The 20,207-nt window shown below is 33.8% G+C and overlaps 2 protein-coding genes across 5 annotated transcripts in view; one reads left to right on the forward strand and one right to left on the reverse strand.

The window, feature by feature from the left end:
• Positions 1–15,462, forward strand: LOC142987709 (TBC1 domain family member 20). 3 transcript variants are annotated; one of them, XM_076136660.1, is made up of 9 exons: positions 1–213; positions 379–507; positions 962–1,068; positions 3,577–3,714; positions 5,997–6,199; positions 6,630–6,846; positions 7,332–7,441; positions 8,256–8,465; positions 15,369–15,462. In XM_076136660.1, the coding sequence occupies exons 1-9, from the start codon at positions 63–65 to the stop codon at positions 15,394–15,396; spliced, it is 1,293 nt and encodes a 430-aa protein (XP_075992775.1). In that variant the 5' UTR covers positions 1–62; the 3' UTR covers positions 15,397–15,462. The 3 variants fall into 3 exon arrangements, with proteins under 3 accessions (XP_075992775.1, XP_075992776.1, XP_075992774.1); XM_076136661.1 differs by having other exon boundaries at positions 15,372–15,462; XM_076136659.1 differs by lacking the exon at positions 15,369–15,462 and adding an exon at positions 10,698–14,998.
• The window catches only part of LOC142987710 (lysosomal phospholipase A and acyltransferase-like), a 16,691-nt gene continuing 11,935 nt past the window's right edge, over positions 15,452–20,207 (reverse strand). Inside the window, exons 6-7 of one of the 2 annotated variants that reach the window (XM_076136663.1) lie at positions 19,831–20,061; positions 15,452–18,037 (exon numbers count right to left, since the gene is read on the reverse strand). In XM_076136663.1, the coding sequence (XP_075992778.1) occupies positions 19,833–20,061 (229 nt within the window). In that variant the 3' untranslated portion in view covers positions 15,452–18,037; positions 19,831–19,832. Of the gene's footprint in view, positions 20,062–20,207 lie in introns of both variants that reach the window. The other variant, XM_076136662.1, reaches the window with a different exon arrangement.

Below are 20,207 nucleotides of genomic sequence, written 5' to 3' on the forward strand. Positions count from 1 at the left end.
ACATCGCTCTATGGGGAAGGATGGTGTAATGTTTTCGCTCGATTAATTTTTAACTTTCTACCATGGAATCTAATAATCCCGACGCCGATGTCGGCGATAAGTGTAATTTAAATGGTGACTGTTCACCGGCAGTGATAAAGCAACCTTTCGACTTGAATAACGCTAAAAATATTGATGACATCTTTGAGCCTTCTGAGTTAAAATTCGATGAAGGTATTGTAAACAATTATTATGGCAATTTGATTACTTCCTGTGTGTACATATTGGCCATGTATCTTTCTGTAAAATAAGTAATTAATTTTTATGGCATTTCTTTGGGTTAGTGTTAAACATCGTGAGTGAAAGTATTTGTGACATGTCGTTTGTAATTGCTTCTAGAACCGGACTATGAGGACCCAGATATCAAAGAGAAGAAAAAAGAAATAGAAAAATGCTTAGAGAACCCAGATTTTGTAAATTTAGAACAGTGGCAGAGTTTTGCGAAGGGAAAAGGAGGCTTGATCAGTGGTGAGTAATAAAGACATTGTTTACGTCGCAAATATAGGGACAAAACTCTCTTTGTTATTGTTAATGCTATAATTACTGCAACAGATAATTAACTGCAACTAAATTAGGTATGATGCCTTCTACTGAGTTTTAAACTTATTATGACTCATGAAACTAGTTTGTTAAACATGCATTGCTTTTGTTGAAGGCCAAATAGAAAAACATTAATTTCCATACATTCTATGCTAATCTGTTGACAGTGACCTCTGAGCACTAGGACTGAGCTTCAATAAAGTAGTTTAGGAAAAGTCATTTTCGGGTTTTGCAATTTCTTACTTCAATAAGGTTTTTTCGTAAATTATCTTTGCTTATTTATCACAATATAGGGTATTATTCATTTAAACACTGTTATTCAACTAATCTATTACATATTAAAACCTTTAAGGAGTAGACTAACAGAGGTGTTTAATTTCAGATGATTATAGAAGAAAAATATGGCCTTTATTAGTTGGTGTAACACAGGCAGAGATGACAGAACCTCCCTCATTAGATGAATTATCAACACACATAGAATATAATCAGGTAATCATTAGACACACCTTTAATATATTATCTTAACAACTAATCGGAACCGCCCACTCCACCCTCTTACTGATTGTTCTTTTTTTATTAATAAAATAACTACCACAGCTAAATTATATCTAAATTTGTTATATAATTTTGGTGTATAAACAGAACATACACTTACATTTCATATTTATAATATTAATAAATCAGTATGTACATTCATATTACCTAGACCCTAGTTTAAAAAAAACCTTGCCTACCACTTTACCTTCTTTTAATTATGCTAAAACTTAAGTTAAGTGATACAGGATAAACATAAGTCTGTAATTTTATTATAATATTATATTATAGGAAATGATATCATCACTTTATATGTAATTTCCTGTAGCATATTCTATATTTACTCAAACTTTACTATATGTAAATACCAACTTATTATGTTTGTATATTATTTTTGCACTGTCTTATTTACTTTGGGCAGTGTGTTATCAAGGAATACAATATGATGCACTTGTTATCTTATTATGTAGGTAAATATTAATGTAAATAGTACAGTATTGTGGTTTATTCATGTTTATGTTGTTAAGCAAGCCGAGGAAATAATAAAAGCTATCAGTTATTCCTTTTTAGCTAAATACATATTTTGCTTTTGCTGTCTAAGACACATATTATGGTTACAGAATGATGTATTTCAAAGCACAGTGATTCTACTCAAAATTTGATCTAATCAGCTGAAGCACATAACCAAGTCCTACTTAGTGTGATCTTTCTTACTACAATACCTAGCTGAAATATTAGAGTATTTGCACATATTCTATACTAGCTGATATTGGATTTTGAATCCATAACAAAATGTCTGGTATAAAGCTGAATCATTACATATTCAAACTATTTAAATGTTATCAGATTTTCAAATCTCCCCAATTGTTCTCCATTTGTTCAATGAAATCACTCCTAAGCACCAATTTTGCAATCATTTTAAACCATTGCAAAATTCTTAGCAGACTGAATTGCGACATGTTTCTTTAAATAGACACGAAACATAAACAATGTAGCATTAGTTATATTTTATTAAGTCGAGTGTGAATCATTTGTGTCACTAATCTTGTTAGAGTATTATAGAGACTTCGGGAAATGGCTACACACTTTAATTGGGATTATACTGTATTATATGGTCTATACAGTGATGTGTGAAATTCTTGTTAAGACTGGTTAATTTTACGTAAATATACGAGATATTAATGTATGATAATGTACACAAATATTGCAAATAAATTAACATAAAGTTTTGTGTTAAGTTAGCTGATGTTGAATGTTGTTGATTTTGAATGTTACTGTAAAATATTCAATTTCATCCCCCATATTAATATTACGCTCTAACTATGACACTGGGGTGTCGAAGTTTTATTATAATACTTCTCTGAGCATATAAACTTACATATTATTTGAGTACTGTGATTCAGATGAACCCATTTTATAAATGAGAGACTTCCGCTCAACTTATCTCTCGACGAGACTGACCCTTTCGTTTTCTTATTAAGTTAAAATACAGTCATGAAGAGATGGGATATCATTTATTTCAATATGATTATATTGGCAAGATCAAAACTCGAAAACACGTCGACCAATTCTTTCTCGGCTATTGTCTAAAATACGTTCTTAAGACGAAAAACTAGAGAGTCCAAGGAAATTAGTACATGAAAAAATCAATTCACGCTAAGTGTGTCTGCGAGTGTAAAATAAACGATCGCAAATTGGGCCCGCGCCCTATGGTTCAGTACCACTATTTATAAAAACTGCAAAAAATACGTTTGTTATTTGGGAGCCCCCTTAAATACTTATTTTATTCTGTTTTTTAGTATTTGTTTCTATAGCGGCAACAGAAATGCATCATCTATACTATACTAATATTATAAAGCTGAAGAGTTTGTTTGTTTGTTTGAACGGGCTAATCTCAAGAACTACTGGTCCGATTTGAAAAATTCTTTCAGTGTTGGATAGTACATTTATCGAGGAAGGCTTTAGGCTACATATCATCACGCTACGACCAATAGGGGCAGAGTACCAGTGCAAAATTTTGTGACGCAAGCGAAGTTGCGCGGGTCAGCTAGTCTGTGATAATTTCAACTATCTAGATATTACAGTACATGAGATACAGGCTGGTGACAGACAGACAGACTGACAGAATCCCGTTATTACCTTTTACGTACGAAACCTTAAAAAAGGGTTACATCTGCATCACCTAAAAATATCACACAATCCATACTATAATATTATAAATGCGAAAGTAACTCTGTCTGTCTGTCTGTTACTCAATCACGGCTAAACTACTGAACCAATTTGCATGAAATTTGGTATGGAGATATTTTGATATCCGAGAAAGGACATAGGCTACTTTTTACCCCGGGAAAATGACGCATAATGGGAAAATTCAGGTGGCGGACGAAGTCGCGGGTAAAAGCTAGTATCCTATAAAGGGTTTCATTTTCATCATGTATATATCAATTCCTATTTTGTCCGCAGGTGGTGTTAGATGTAAACAGATCATTAAAACGGTTTCCCCCGGGCATTCCTTACGAGCAGCGCGTGGCGCTACAGGACCAGCTCACAGTACTGATACTCAGGGTTATCATGAAGTATCCGCATCTTAAATATTATCAGGTGAGTTGAATTCTTCTATTTACTTCTCAAGAGTTTAGTAATATTTGAGAATATTTGTAGAGTATTTTTTAAGGTAGTCGTTACGCCATTGCGTATTTTACATATAAATGCGAGTGTACTGTCATAATAATTAATTGGGATTAAAAGCGTGGGATTGATTTATTATCTGTTTATTGGTCTATACTATACCGTCCCACGGCTGAGTAAAGCTCCCCCCATTTTTGTCTATTGCTTATTTTTTATCATTGTAATTACTTTGAATTATTGATTGCACTAGGTATAACAGCCAAATTGTCATATGACTTGTCTATTCAAGGACAAAAATAGACTACAATATTGGTCTCACAAACCGCAAATATATTGTATTAATTCATAACCGAAATATGAGCTCGCCCACACCTGGCCTGAATATTAACTCGATAGATTTAATTAGCTGATTACATTCTACGCTATGAGTCAGCCGCCCGTATATTGGATAATTGTATTGTTTATATGCGAGTTAAATGTAAAGGCTGTGTTTACCGCCTTATAAGAGATACCGTTAGAATATTTGTCGCTATTGACAAAGACGCAGTAGAATATTTTTTGTATAGTAGGTGAAGTAACCCTTGAAAAAACCCTATTAAGTTACACTTTAGGCGCTCATAGTCTGTTGCGCTAACCGGTCGGTAAAAGATCTGTGGGTTAAGCAACTCTTGTCGCCGTAAATCCATAGATGGGTGACCGCGTAGTGGTATTTGATTTGTGCGCCTCCGTACTTTGCAGGGCACGTTTGTTGTCAATTAAGTTAACAGTCTTTAATGCCCGATTTCTGATTACATTTAACGGTAGCTTATCTATTCAATAGTTTTGTTTTTAATATGAGTTTAAACGCTATTGAATAGATAAACTATCACTAAATGTTCCTCAGAAACCGGGGGAAAGTCATGTTAAAGGCTTTTCGGGTGGCTTAAACAACATTGACACTACGTTGACCACTAATCATATGTTAAAAAAAAGTAACACTTTATGTACTAAAAATAGAAATACTATTACAACACGATAAACGCAATTTCACAGTATGACACCAGAAGCGCACTCATGTTCAATACCGATATCAGAACAATAAAGTTGATTAATACTCGAGCATGTTGTGTGCGACTGATATTGATAACAACTTCATTTCGTTGCAGTATATAGTTTAAGTATACTTTCTTATGCTAATGTTAGCGGGAAAGTGATTAAGGATGGGTAAAAAAAACTATAATATAAAAATTAATCGCTAAATATTTTGCAAAGCGCAGATCTCGAGAGTAGATGAAACAATTTGGCTATTTTTTTATAATATTCCTTGAAGTACGAGGATGGTTCTTACGGAGAAATGCAAAGAATAAAACAAACCTAGAGTCGGATATTAGGCAGGCACTACCTACGAAGTTCGCTGGTTCGGCTAGTTTTATATAAAAACTAGCTTTTACCCGCGACTTCGTCCGCCATTTTTCCTTGGGAATGCGTCATTTTCCCGGGGTAAAAAGTAGCCTATGTCCTTTCTCGGGTATCAAAATATTTCCATACCAAATTTCATGCAAATTGGTTCAGTAGTTTAGGCGTGATTGAGTAACAGACAGACAGACAGAGTTACTTTCGCATTTATAATATCAGTATGGATAAAAATACATACATAATATCACGCATGTTATACTCGAGGGTAGAGGTGTATGAAATACACCCACAACTCTCGCCGTTTACTTAATACTATACTAATACTTAATATTAGTCCCATGTAATAGGGGTTGAACCTATTGCCATTTACAGGGCACGTTGCCAAACTACGGGCTACTATTAAGAAATATTCGAGTATAAATTAAAAAAAAAGACGTTTTCTGCCCGACCCGGGAATCGAGCCTGAGACCTCGCATTTAGCAGCACCGCAGAGGCAGTCTGAATAGAAAACCTGCACCATTGTTTCTCACACTGATTAGTACCTCGGCATTCAAAAGCTAATAATAACATGTCTAATAAACTTCACCTATTATCTCATATGCTTTTGCTCGGGTATTCCCCGATAAAAACTGCCAGGCCACTTGTGTTTGACGCTCGGTCATAGTTGTAGAGATATAGCGAAAAAGTGTTTCCACCCCCTTTTCCAAGATGGCGTCCGGGGGACAAGAGTGGCGACCCCACAAACTTCAAGTTAAGCTTCTATTGACTACATGTCCCAAAAATTAAATTGCGTCCTCTAAAAATGCAATATACGGCTCTCAATTCGTAACATTTCAATGAACTATAACCTTCTTTCCTAGGGTTACCACGACGTAGCCATCACTCTTCTACTGGTGTGCGGGGACCGTGCCTCGTTTCCTCTACTGTGCCGGCTGTCGTACGGCCCTAGCGCGCCTCTAGCGCCGTTCATGCAGACAACGATGCAACCCACACAACACTTGTTAAACTACATGCTGCCAGTTTTATACAGGGCAGATAGGGCAGTTGCCGAGTGCTTATATAAGTAAGTATTGTGGAACTTTTGTATTTGATGTAGTGTTTTCAAAGATGTGCTATTTTTTTGTGATTTTGTTTTAGGTTGATGATGTGGATCCAGTTTTAGGTCCAGGCATTATTTGGGACTTAGAATTTAATATAATAGCTTAATATAGTAACATTTGAGAATAATAGACATGAAACATCTATTTGCTAGGTATCATAGGGAGAAATATTTTTATGATTGACATGAAGACGAAATTCTACTTCTATTTCCATTTACAATAGTATTAGGTTGCCCATTTGTTGGTGACCTATTCAAGGAGACGTCAAGAATGATGACGTCATAGCTTTACTGGAGACTAAAAAGAAGGAAGTTTGCTAGTAGTTGATAATGAGTATTAGTATTAGTATTGTTTTATTTTGGGTGTCGTATCATTCTCCATTTTGTCTTCTAGAGCGCAAGTGGGCACGATGTTCGCTTTGCCGTGGTACCTGACGTGGTTCGGTCACAGCCTGAACAAGTACACGGACGTGGTGCGGCTGTACGACTACTTCCTGTGCGCGCCGCCGCTGTTCCCCGTGTACGTGACGGCCGCCATCGTGCTGCACCGCGCGCACGACGTGCTCGACTGCGAGTGCGACATGGCGATGTTGCACTGCTTGTTGTCCAGGGTACGTACGTGCTGCACAGGGTACGTACACGTACTGTGTGCACGAGCACGTCACTAGTGCCCCGTATGTCTAGTCGTGCACGTGTGCCGACGTATACGTACACTGACGGCCACATGGTGGTACTTCGGATGTCGCTTCTAACTTTACTATACGAATTACTTGTGCGATAATGCTCATTAAAATATGAATTGATATATAAATTATCCATTTTTGGACTTATATTGTTGGTTTAAGTAAAGGTTTTAATTGTAATATTATAATGTAACGGGTCTTATACGCGATTGAAAATTTAAAGGATAGGATACCTTATTTGCTGCCGTGGTCACGAGCTGACCTATAAATGGTATCCTAACCTTTAAATTTTAAATCGCGTATAAGACCCGTTACATTATAATATTATGTGTACTAGTCGCGAGAGTTTAAAAAAGGTTTTAATTGTGTTTGTTGTATGATGGTGGGTTTATTAATAAAATGTATGTTTGCAGTTACCGGATGACTTACCGTTCGAAGACATCCTGGTGACAGCGAAGATCTTGTACGAAGAGAACGACCCCTTTGATCTCGAAGCTGAAGTGGAAGCGCTCGAGATGAGAGAGTGAGTTCTGATTTTTATTTAGTTCACTGACTTTTAACGATAGTTCAACTTTTATGGCGATAAATATGTATTAAGTAACGTCTGTAATGTTGACCAAGAATGTTATTTATTGCATTTCTTTTTGTTATTAAGGTTTTATTTTTGTTAAAAGTGGCTTATTTCCTACGTAATATTTAATTTGATGCAGTATTTTTAATTTTCATATCACCTTTTTGATATACGCTAAAGTAGTGCCATACTATTAAGCTCGAAACTGCGTTAAATGGACACCTGTGACTGTGACGAGGACAGTTTCCGTGGGACCGCAACGATACCCGTCACGGGGGATCAGATTATTATGCAGCGTCAATAGTTCAGGCGTCGGGCACAGCGAGGGCTTCCAAGCGGGCCTCTATAGTAGGGAGTTGGCCACTGGCACACGACGGATATCCACGCGTGTGTCCGTAATGGAGCATTTTTGTATGGAATTGTGCGGGCGTTCGCTTTACGCAGTTTTAGGCCTTAAGTATTTTCGTTCAAATTATTGACAACTAGCTGACCCGCGCAACTTTGCTTGCTTCACATAAGAGAGAATGGGTTAAAATTTTCCGCGTTTTAGTAACATTTTTTACTGGTACTCTGCTCCTATTGGCCGTAGCGTGATGATATATAGCCTATAGCCTTTCTCGATAAATGGACTATCTATCACTGAAAGAATTTTTCAAATCTGAAGTAGCTCCTGAGATTAACGCGTTTAAACAAACAAACAAACTCTTCAATTAGTATAGATAAATTAAAAATATTATATGTCTACCATTTTACCATTGTCCACCAGAGAGGAACAGCGTCGCTTGGATGAAGAGCGCTTGAAGCGTCGCCAGGCCGCGACCCGTGCCCGTGCGGCGGGCGGGCTGGCGTCACGCCTAGCTCGCTACATGCCCGCCGCGCTGCGCCGCCTGCCGCTGTCGCGGCGCGCCGTGCTGGCCACGGCCACCGTGCTGCTGGGCGTGTACGTGTACTACCGCCCCGACCTGCTGTTCAACAGGTGACAACCATACCAGTTTGTCTTCTTCCGGATATAGGCGGGGACCCGCTGACGAAATCGTTCTATGGACAAAGGGGAATGGATTGTGTGTGTTGTGTGATTTGTGACAATTTTGTTTTTAATTGTGAAAGGTTATTTAGACTTTTTATTAACTGTATTGCTTTTATAATAATCTAATAAGAAATCGAAAATGTTTCACCTTTGTAACATTTGAAAAATATTTTTAATAAGTACCTCCTATTTTTCAATCTCACTTCACCTAGTTCCAAATCGATTACTAATTAAAACGACTCCCTTTGTCCTTAATTACGAATTAAACATTACTAATTATCAGAGGAACCCTAAATATTATTTATATGTAAAAATTAACTAACACACACAAATCCGAACCCCCTATATACCTTGATCTCAATAAGTCATAGAACAATTTCGGAACAGCCCGGACATCTATCACCCAGAATCATGTGTCTACTAACTTGTTATACCTGTTTTATGTATTGTTATCTATTATAAGTATAATTACATTACGTGGCATTTTGTAAGGAGAAATATACAAACCATTTTTCACAATGAAGAAAAGCTTTTGTTAATATTCCATCTGGGAAGGAAAATGATAAAAGATCATGATTACTGAGTAATACTGAGGGATCCTTAAACTTCTGTGTGATTTTGCTCTTTATAGTAAAAACTAAATAATCAGTTTTGATGATTATTGGCACACAGATAGTTTCAAACCTAGATTTATAGAGATTATGTGACCTAGTGAATCAACACGGTCGAATTTACGAGTAAAAGTCAGTTCTATGATAAATGACATAATGAGATATTAGAAATGCCATTTCAAGTGCTATATTTCTCCTTACAAATGCCATTTATTATAGAAAACACAACTTATACCTACTATCTCATTAAGATACTCTGTTAAACTAACTTGGTTTGTTTCATCTGCTTTATGTCGAAGTTATAAGTCCATCGCAACATGGTAACTGTAAGCTTATATACATTGACACTGTAAAATGTATGTATTTGTATGTTATGTATTATTTCCATACATTATTTATAACTAAAAGCACTGACGAATTTAAGTAGTGGATGATTTTATTTCTGAATTTTTATGAGGAACTATGAAATTGTTATTTTATACCTACAATAATATGTTTTGGCTGCATACATATGTATTTATAACACAATTACATTTCGAAAGAAGTTATCTGAAACTTAAATATCACAGAATTGTGGAATACTTATATTAATTTTATTAATAGATGTTTCAGGTTACTGTATCATAGAACAAAAAAATATTGATATTTCAATACCTTTACATGAAGTTCTTTATCAGCCGAGTTTTTTGTCAAATTGGTGAGCAAAACCCTCTCATTAAGACATCCCAGATACCTCTCTTCTTGTAAGATAATTTTGGGTATGTATCCATAAAATTAAAATCAGTTGTCTAAATTTTTTTTTAACTTCAATAAAAATATAGAAAAGTTTGAAATATCATCCACTATTTACTTCGTGAGTGCATATCTCGATACATGGTGCTTGGGTAGTGTAGTGTTCATCGCTTGTCACGGCTTGGAGTACAAACTGAACGACTAGTTACTTGTCAGTCGGTGAAGGACGTGTGACGGACTATTGGCTTGTGTGAAGGAAAATGTGCTGAATAGAGTAAATTGGTTGTAGGGTGTTAAGAATGGAGATAGAAAATATATGTGTATTGAACAGTGAAAGCAAAATATGTTGTAATTTTGGGTATTTTAATGGCAACATTTTATGCAAATGAATCTTTTGTTTGCTTGAAAGTAGATGTCATAGCTTCAGTCAGTGTATTGAGTTATGGTAACACTTAACAAATGGCAACAAGTTACCAAATGTCATCTGCGTTTTTTTTTGTTTTCTTGCGATAATCAACTTAAGTGGATGCGTGAAAAACCTGTATCATGAAATACTATTATGAAATTGTTTTCCTTTTTATATTTTATCTCTATTCTTAAATATCCTACCGTAATATAGTATTGTTAGCTTAGCCCATTTGGCTATTTGTATGTACCTGTGTGCAAATTCATAAAATTATATTTTATTTATCAACTCGATTTACAAGTTTAGACAAAAACAACGATTCTTTATCATGGAATATATGAGAAAGTACTTGAAAAAGTCCCAAGTTTTATAAAGAATTAAAAATAGACTAACGTAGTTCCAATATTGACCACTAACCTTTCGTTCGTCTAGTGCGATGATGGAGCATATTCCGGCAGATCTTTGAAAAAGTTCCCCTTTCAAGCAATGAAGAGTGTTTCTATGAAGGGCTTGTTATGAACTGATTCGAAACACCGGTCACTCAATTATGAACTAGTTATTTCGACGGAAGAATAGAAATAAACTGTTTTCAAGCTTTGAAAATCTGATTTATTTTACGCGTTTCGTATAAAAAAACTGTGTTAAGTTTTTTGGAGCACTTTAATCAATAAAACAAGTAATGTATCAATGTTTTAAATAAAAATATTGAAACGGTACGTAGTTTTACCGACTCCTAACGAAAAGGTACTCAATTCGTCTATATTTCAAATCCATTTTCTTTTGTTTTTTCAAACATTCGGCTAAATGGGCTAAGAAATAATTATAAGACTTAAATTATTACAGATGCCTTACATGATTTGTAAGTGTAAAAATTATAACCGTGGTTAAACTATATGTAGATAAAAACAATGCAAATAAATGTAGATTGTATGAAATTTTAATATGGCAATACTATTTCGGTGTATTTTTAAATGTGTCTATGGTATCAAATTAATAAAATGAAACTAATTAATTAATGAAGTTCATTTATTTTATGGAACTAAAATAAAATGGAAGGGGAATAACCTAATAATTTAATGTAATTATAATTTTTGAGACACAGTTAAAAATACTACTCAATCAAATATGATTTACCTAGGTAACTTTTACGATTAGCCTAGATATTTAGATAAAAAAAATCTTGATAATGTTTAGCGTATTTTATTGAAAGGTGAACGACTGGTCCATCCAATTAAGTAAATTAGTTACCTTTATTATGGTTCCCTTTTAATCTACCAAATAAATTACTGATCTAAGAGCCAGTTTCATCACTTATTACAAAGTGTCAGTTACCTTATCAGGTACAATTTTGACAGTTGTTTTGATACATTTGCTGTCAGTATCTATCGGATAGGTTATCCGACGTTTATCCATAACTTGTAAATCTAGGCCTTATAGTCATTAAAAATAAAAATAATTAATATTCTAGTCTATTCGTAAAAGTTACCCAGGTTTTTAAATTAGCCAGCAAGTTGCAAGTAATGTAAGAATTTGATAAAGTTTTGATTGCAATTCATAACTTTATACGATGTGCTTATGATGTTGTTATATTAGAATATGCACGATGATAATCCCGAGGGAATTTAGAAGCCGAGGTGTATGGAAAAACTAGAAAGTTTGGCAGTTTTATATATTTTAATGCTTGTTGTAGTAACCTTTTCAATCTGGCTTAAATTTAGACTATTTTATTTTACATGTTTGATGAAACAGCATCACTCTATTGTTGCCTATGTGTACGTTTTAACACGTATACGTCGTATACGTGTACGTCCTACGGGCTGTAAAACTTATTGAATAAGATATCGTCCACAAAAATATTTGCAAAAATAGTGTTGAATTTTTAACAACTTAATTGGGATACAATCTTCTTATTATTTTGTTATACAAGATGATCCAAAAAAAGTTTAAAAAAAAGTGCTGTTGTTCTAGAATGTACTGCAACAAGTACTAAAGCATATAATTCAGGCCTTATAAAAGGTACACATGCATGGGTAAAGGAGTTAAAGTAGAAAATGAACAATTACATAGTTTATATATTATATTTATTCTAAGACATTGATGGCAGTGATTGTGAAATGTGTGATTCCAGTATTTGTTGAAATTATCCTTTGAGGTTATTTTATACTTTCGGCTGTTTTATGCCTGTAAATTATTATTATGCTGCTTTTCTGTTCCTGTTTGTAAATATGTAATAATAAATTAAATGTCTTACTAATAAATGTCGTGTAAACTGATTGGTAATGACTGCCTCCGGAGCGCAGTAGTTGGGGTCGCCGCTGCGATTGCGCCGGGAGGTCGGAGTTCGATTCCCACTCGGAACAATTATTTGTGCGATCCACAAATAGTTGTTTCGGGTTTGGTTGTATTCTGTGTCCGTTGTTTGTAAAAGTCCCCGCGACACAATAGCACTTTAGTGCGGTGGTTGACTTTTTTAAAAGAAATAAAAAGTTTTGTCTTTTTCAAGTGAATCAATTTTGAAACTGTATATACGTATATACAGTTTCAAAATTGATTGAAAGTGATAAAATACAGTATAATTAATTAGAGTTAACATGACGATTATTAGTAAGACGGTTACTGTATAATGTTTGTGTGGTCAAGTCAAAAAATTGTTTTCGAAATTTTCGATGCTGGCAATCTTAGTTGAGGCATTTGTATTTAACCAAAAAGTTAATATGTATATTGGATTGAAAATTTGTTGATTTATGTACTTGTATTATATATTTTGCGTGTAAATGATGTTTTGGTTAAAATGTGATATTTCCTTTAAAGTTTTAGGTTAACATTGTTCATTCCTCGATAGTTGTATATCTTCACGACCACTACAAATGGTGCCCGTGACAGGAGGAATTAAGCATTTACTATTTATTGTTAAAGCACTGATCATTTGTTTTTCTTAGGTTATGGTCTTAAATTAATGGAAAAAATGTAAAACGAAAAAAATACTTTACTTAGTTAACGGGATATTGATGATATTGTTTTAAGCAATATTATGAATGTTTTGTGGCTGACTGTACTTTATATTAAGATTAGTTTGTCCTTTGAAACGTTTTGGAGAAATCTTAAAGAGATCTTGTTTGTTTAAGTGCAACTTAAAATGTAATATTGTTTTGTTTGATTTGATCTCAGCATTATTCTACCGTCCGTCATTGTAACGGTCTTTCATGTGTCACCAAACTTTATTTTCTTGTACTTAATAATACTCTCGTTTTCATCCATACATGGTACATAGTTTTTGTTATTATGAATAAAAGTACCAATTACTCACTTATCTCAAAATTCTTCATATTTTTTTTAAGTGTACCTTTACAGAGGGGTACCTTCATCACTAATTATTTCACTTGACCCACCCGATATAATTATCTTCAATACAGATGGTACACGCAGTTTTTCTAAAAGATTTCTCCCAAACGCGAATCTTTTGTAAATACAAATATGTATATAATATAACGTATCTGTTGTTTATATAGTTTGCAGTGTTGTTCACTTATTATATAAAAGAAAATATAATGTGATTCTGATCTGAATGTAGCATGATTGAAGCGAAATTGTTTTATGTATTGTCGAAATTATTTTGTATGGCGGCTGATTGCCAATAATATAAAATGAAGTAGAAATGAAATACAAAAGGTTTAAAATGTTGATGAACTATTGTTGGTATAAACAGACATATTATGAAACTTATGTTTTAACTTTTAATTTTTCATAATTCTTTGAAAATTGAGATTAAGATCATTATTTTGAATTTATCAGTCTAAATAATTAACCATCTTATAGTAAACGGGAAATAACGCGAACATGTATCCCGTGACATTTTTGTTGTAAAGTAGTTCTTGAGGAGATTCGATTTTCATACAATATTTCTCGAGAACTACTCGGTTGTTGACATTCGATAGCAGTTGTTAATCCTACAAATCTGTCACTTGCGACCATCTCAATTCCTGTATAATATGAGACAGTGAAAACCCAAAGCGAAAGTTTAAAACATAGTTTCATAATATACCTATATTATATTTGTTTAAGGCCTATGTTACATTAGGTATATGTTAAGCCAGATTCCTAATTATACCGCCCTCAAGAATGAAGTATATATGAGTGGTAACTGTCTATGTCAGCCGCTATGTCATAGTATTATGTATTTAGCTTTACCGAGGCTTATATGTTAAGTATTTATTTAGTGGCTGTTTCAGTACTGTGAAGTAAACTGAATCATTTGGCTTTAGGTGTCACTACTGAAAACTAATTGGGTTTTAAATTTATAAACGTACGAACTACGAAATTATTATTGCAATTTATGTACGTATGAGGTAGAGTCTGGTAAAAAGACGTAGCTCGTATGTTCGTAATGGTCCGAGCATAATAAATCCATCGGAAAACAGAATCATTCCAATTGATATTGTGTCTTTCAGGATAATCAGGGCTGAACATTTTTCATGAAAATTTTCATTCAGACATAGTGATTGCATGTACATATGTGTACAAAATATGCTACATTTTGAAGTTTGAAAACTATCTTTCAATGAATTATTGAATCAGTTACCTTACAGTAGTGATGCAGGGCCTCGGCGATGTTTTGTATGAACTGTTTGAATGTAATATACGCTGATAGGCTAGGCTAGGGTGTAAACGAATTAGTTGTACGGCGTAGAGCGATACGGCTGGATGCAACGTTAAATACATGTTTATTACTGAAATTATATGAGTTTTATTCGTAGACTAGATGCTCCTATATTACATCAGAAAGTACGATTTCCCCATTACTATTTGTTCTTGTAAAATAAACTGCATTTATTTTTGGTTTCCACAATCTCATAGTGTTAAAGTGAATCATTGAACATGACCATATTAAAATACATCAAGGTAACCCAGTCTTTGGATTAAATTCCCATTGAATAAATTTTCCTAGATTTTATCCGATTAAGAATAATTAATTAATTTGCACATAGGTACTAAGGCACTCATAAATAATTTATATCTAAATGGGCCATACTTACATTGCATGAAAATCAATATTTATACAATATATTTTTCATGTTTTTCATCCTTTTGTTTTGTACATTTCAGAAGGCGAGAAAACGGCTTGGAGTTATGACTACGAAAGATATTCGAATTTAACATTATATGGGAAAGTAAGAAATAAAACATAATTATTGGGCTATTGTTTATTTCATTTTGAATTTCTTAAATTATATTGCACTACAAATTGCAGTTATATACAACATTAAAAATTGCATTTTTCAAAAAACCGTTTTATTTGCTGACCCACGTCTAAAGTATGGTTTCCACCGCATAATGAGTCCGTTCCGCATTTATTTACCGGACTTAAAGTCTTTTTTAGGCGTGAGTGGGTTAAAACACAAACCTTAAAACACTGGCTAATTATAATAAAGTAAAATTCTATCCATCTTCTGTTCTAACAGTAATTAAGTACACATAGTGTAATCATCACTGTCCCACTGCAGGGAAAATGTCTTCTCTCGGAAAGTAAGGATGAGAAAATAAATATAAAAGAACATATAATATATTTCATCGGTTTTACAATTAAATAACTTCATAACGATATATTATTATCGGAACAGTTTACGTAACAATAATTTATTTAGAATATTATAGAACATTTTTATTTCTTCAACCATTTATAGTATATTATTAAGTATGTATGTGGATCACTACTGAGCATAGAATTGATAAAACATAACAGTTCACTTATATATTAATTATATCTCTTGAAAACAATAGATTTATTAGTATTATTACTAAGTATTACCGACTACAAAAAGGAGAAGGTTCTATTTGTCAGCAACTATACACACTTTTCCTACAATAATTTTAGATTATAAAATAAGTGAAAATTAATATTGTAGGTAACTTCTTGTTAGGCAATCAAATTGGTTTAAGAAATCAAGGGCTTACAATGAAGCCTTTTCCATTAGTATGCTACCCTTATTAATTATATTATTGAGTCACCCGTTCAAATGAAAATAATTTTCATACATAACTGGTAGTTAGTAAAAAAATAGAAAAATAACGTATAAATTAAATACATCTGACAGAGCGCGGTATCACAGCCGTAAGCTTGGCTTCACTTAACGTATATGAGGCATTCTTATATCACTACACATGATACGAGTATTACTAATAAATCATACGATTTAATTAACTATTAATGATAGAGATGCGCCGAATAGCAATATAGAATGTATTTGGCTTATGCCCGGTTTCTGAGGTACATTTAGCGGTAGTTTAACTCTTCAAAAGCGTTTTTTTCGTTTGAGTTTAAACGCTATTGAATAGATAAACTACCGCTAATTGTGCCTCAGAAACCGGGGGTTAGTGGTAGAAGCCGAATATTTGGTTGCAATATCAGAAATATTCATGACTTTTTAACTCTAACGTTGCATGTTTAATATTAATAGAATACGGGAACGTTAATTCTCTTATATATTAGAACTATTGTTAGCAATGTTATTAAATGTAATCTATTCCTACTGCTGGGCAAAGGTCAGCTCTCGGAAAGAAAAAAAATGTAATGATTAAAGACAACCAAATATTCAGCTTTATTTTTAAAAGGGATTTTGAGTCGAACAGTAACTTGAAAATATTCGGCGCATCCTTTATAGACTTGTTCTACGTAATGATTAGAAATTAAGAGAGCTAAGTATACTTATTTAATTTTCAATTGACACTATGACAGCTGAATTGTTAGAAGCATCTAGTAACTTTTAACTGTTAAATATTTTATAATTCACTTCAATATTTCTATAATATTTAAGATATTTCTTTCACATTTAATTGAGCCTACTTATTCTTAATTATTTGCATTTAACTTGCGTTTAAGTTCATAGACCAAACTGAGAAAAATAATGCGTTTAAAATGCACTTCTATATAAACCACCATTTAGCACATAATGTACTTATCTACATATCTAATAACTTATAACTAATAAATTACAGTAACCAAGCTTATAACATTAATCGTCATTTTATAAATTAGTTATACTTAGAACCAAAAGTCTTTGTGAAAAAAACTGACTAATTCCAAGCATTTTGCAGAATTTAAGTAGATCAACTTTCAATGTTCAAGTTTCGAAGAAGCTTTCAAGCTCAAATGACAGTATTTAATGTTTATTATCAATATAAGGTATGGCCAAGCATCGATCACCTTTCAACTGTGACGCAAGTATAAGAATATAATGCGACTTTTAGTTAGCTATTTCCGTAGATACTTGTTAGCTACAACGTAAAAATCTTGGTTAACATAAAGTAGATTTTAGGTCTTTTTAATTTCCCCTTGGTGAAGTGTGTTCCTCGACTTTTGATACCGACTACAATTTTGTTCAAATTACTTATTCATTTAAATGATTATAATGTTTTAAGCTTGGTTACAACTGTGTGGTAGAACACTAAGGTACTCGTCAGTTCTATTCAGTAACAATAGTCACTTCGTATGGAAGTGTCGTCATGGAAGCTTTATTCTATACACGTTGACTGCGGCATACTACCGGACACTATCGGACCTTTAACCTTTTCACCGCCACGGACGTTAAGAGACGTAAAATTGAAAATCGCTCACGACGCCATCGACGTGATAGCACGTCAAAAATATCACTTTTTTATAGTTCAAAATAAACATACAACAATACGTTTCAAGTGTTTTCTTTCTCCTGTTATTATTACCTAAACATATTTATTACATTATTACACAAAGACATATAATAATTAGACAGTTGTACCTGAAAAAAAAACAAAGTAAATCATCATGCAAAATGTATAAATTTAGCCCGCAAATCCACGCCACAGACGTGAAGACGCGTCAACTAGTGATGTGCAAGGAAAAGGACTACAATCTAAACACTTTATGCAATATTTCGAAAACAAATTGAAATACTTCACTCCTTTCTGAAAAAAAATTTTTTTGTCTGATATGTTTTAAATTAGATTCAATACAAACCTAAATATGTAATAAAACTACCATATCTAGTGATAAACTCATGACTAAATAAGTGCAAATCGATCATTTTGTGGCAACTCTCGCGCATCTCTATTAGCGGAATCCCTTACAGTGCTTCGTACGCCACTGACGGAATCAGACGGCGCGCTCTGACGTCACCCGCGCTGCTGGACACTCGTAGTGTTGTTGCAATACGTTATTAATAATAGGTACATAAATTCTTGTGTATAATAAATTTTTCGTACACCATCTGCGCCACAAAAATGTCTTCAAGTCAAATGACGACAGAAGAGCTGTTGAGAGTGTTAGAAGGTGTAGAAGATGATGTTACATATTCTTTTTTTATTTAAATTGCTAATTAGGCTTGGTGAACATGGACGAGAATCTTTAGAAGTAGACATAATTAGCAAAATATTTTCGTAGTACGCGGAATAACAGTGACATTTCGAATCATAGAGCACAAAACATATTTATTTTACCGAGTCATAGAGTTCTTTCAAACTGTGTTTCCATGTTACTACATCAAAATAAATTTTATAGACTAGAAAAATATTACGAAAATTTTATTTCTACATTTATTAAAATCGTAAGATACGAGTACGAAACAATTGTGCAAAATTGAGTATTGATTATAATTTAACGTATTCAGATGAATGATTAAACGTAACGATATATTATACTTCACTCCGACTTGCCACACTGGTACATCTCTAATATAAGGCGGCAAAATTTGAAATCGCAGCGCTGACCACGCCAGTGGCGTTTCTTAACGTCAAAAGGTGTCGTCACAACTGGGATTAGTGCTGTGACTTTTTGAATAAAATATTTGAATTAAGTACTTTTTTTATGCAAATTGTTCGTGTATATCATTGTTATTTTTGGGTAATGAGTACTGAGTAGTGTAAAGTTGACACATGGGAGAAATTCAATAAAATTTTGTGGTACTTTTATGCAATTTTTACTCATAATATAAAAACACGTAAAATTAATCGAAGTTTTATCGATATACACTTTTCCCGTGACTATTATTTTGTAGGTATAAACGAAGGAATTTATTGCTTGGCGTGGGGAACACCGATTTTCAATATTACTCTGGCGGTGAAAAGGTTAAAACCCAGTTACTTGGGTTATAACACGATACCCGTAGGTCAGACTGGGATAGAGACAGATTGAGGAATATGGGTCATAATTTTCTACAATAAGGCATCTGGCGTCTTATTCACCCATCTCCTATTCTGTCAAATTGTCGCACACCCCCAATAAACGTTAATTTAGATGAATTCTAGGTCCGTTTTGATACTATACATATGATTATATCTTACAAGATATCAACAGCATATAGTAGACAAAAGGTAACCGCAATATTAAACATCGTATTGCCATTATAGACAACACAAATCTACATTGGCAAGCACACAGTCAACGTGTTATTAACCTACCCCCGGTTTCTGCGGTACATTTAGCGATAGCTTATCTATTTAATAGCCTTTAAACTCATATAAATACGCTATTGAATAGATAAACTACCGCTAAATGTACTCAGAAACCGGGCACTAATAAATTAAACCACTTTACCTTCAATGTTTCATAATCAAAGTGATATAATCCAGTACTCTCTGGTCGTGCAGTATAGTGAGATGTTCGGCCTTGCTCAGTGGTAGTGACTTGACGGGTCGGTTGTTGCCGTAGGATCGCTTGCGCCAGTGCTCGCAGGCTGACAGCGAGCGCAGGTTCACGGTGCCGTCCCCGTCGCCCATGGAGAGAGTGGGGTACCCGTCTAGCCATGTACCCGGCTTGTAGACTAGTCTGGAATGGAGGGATTGTATAATTTAAATAGGCATTCAATATTTAAATGTTCTTTAATTATTTTTCTCTTTTATAAAAGTGAAAAAATCGATAGAAATAGATTTTATAGGAATAGGCTCAACAGTAACATGTAACACAAGTAATAA

The sequence above is a fragment of the Anticarsia gemmatalis genome, chromosome 3 (genome assembly GCF_050436995.1).
Source record: "Anticarsia gemmatalis isolate Benzon Research Colony breed Stoneville strain chromosome 3, ilAntGemm2 primary, whole genome shotgun sequence".
Lineage (NCBI taxonomy): Eukaryota > Metazoa > Arthropoda > Insecta > Lepidoptera > Erebidae > Anticarsia > Anticarsia gemmatalis.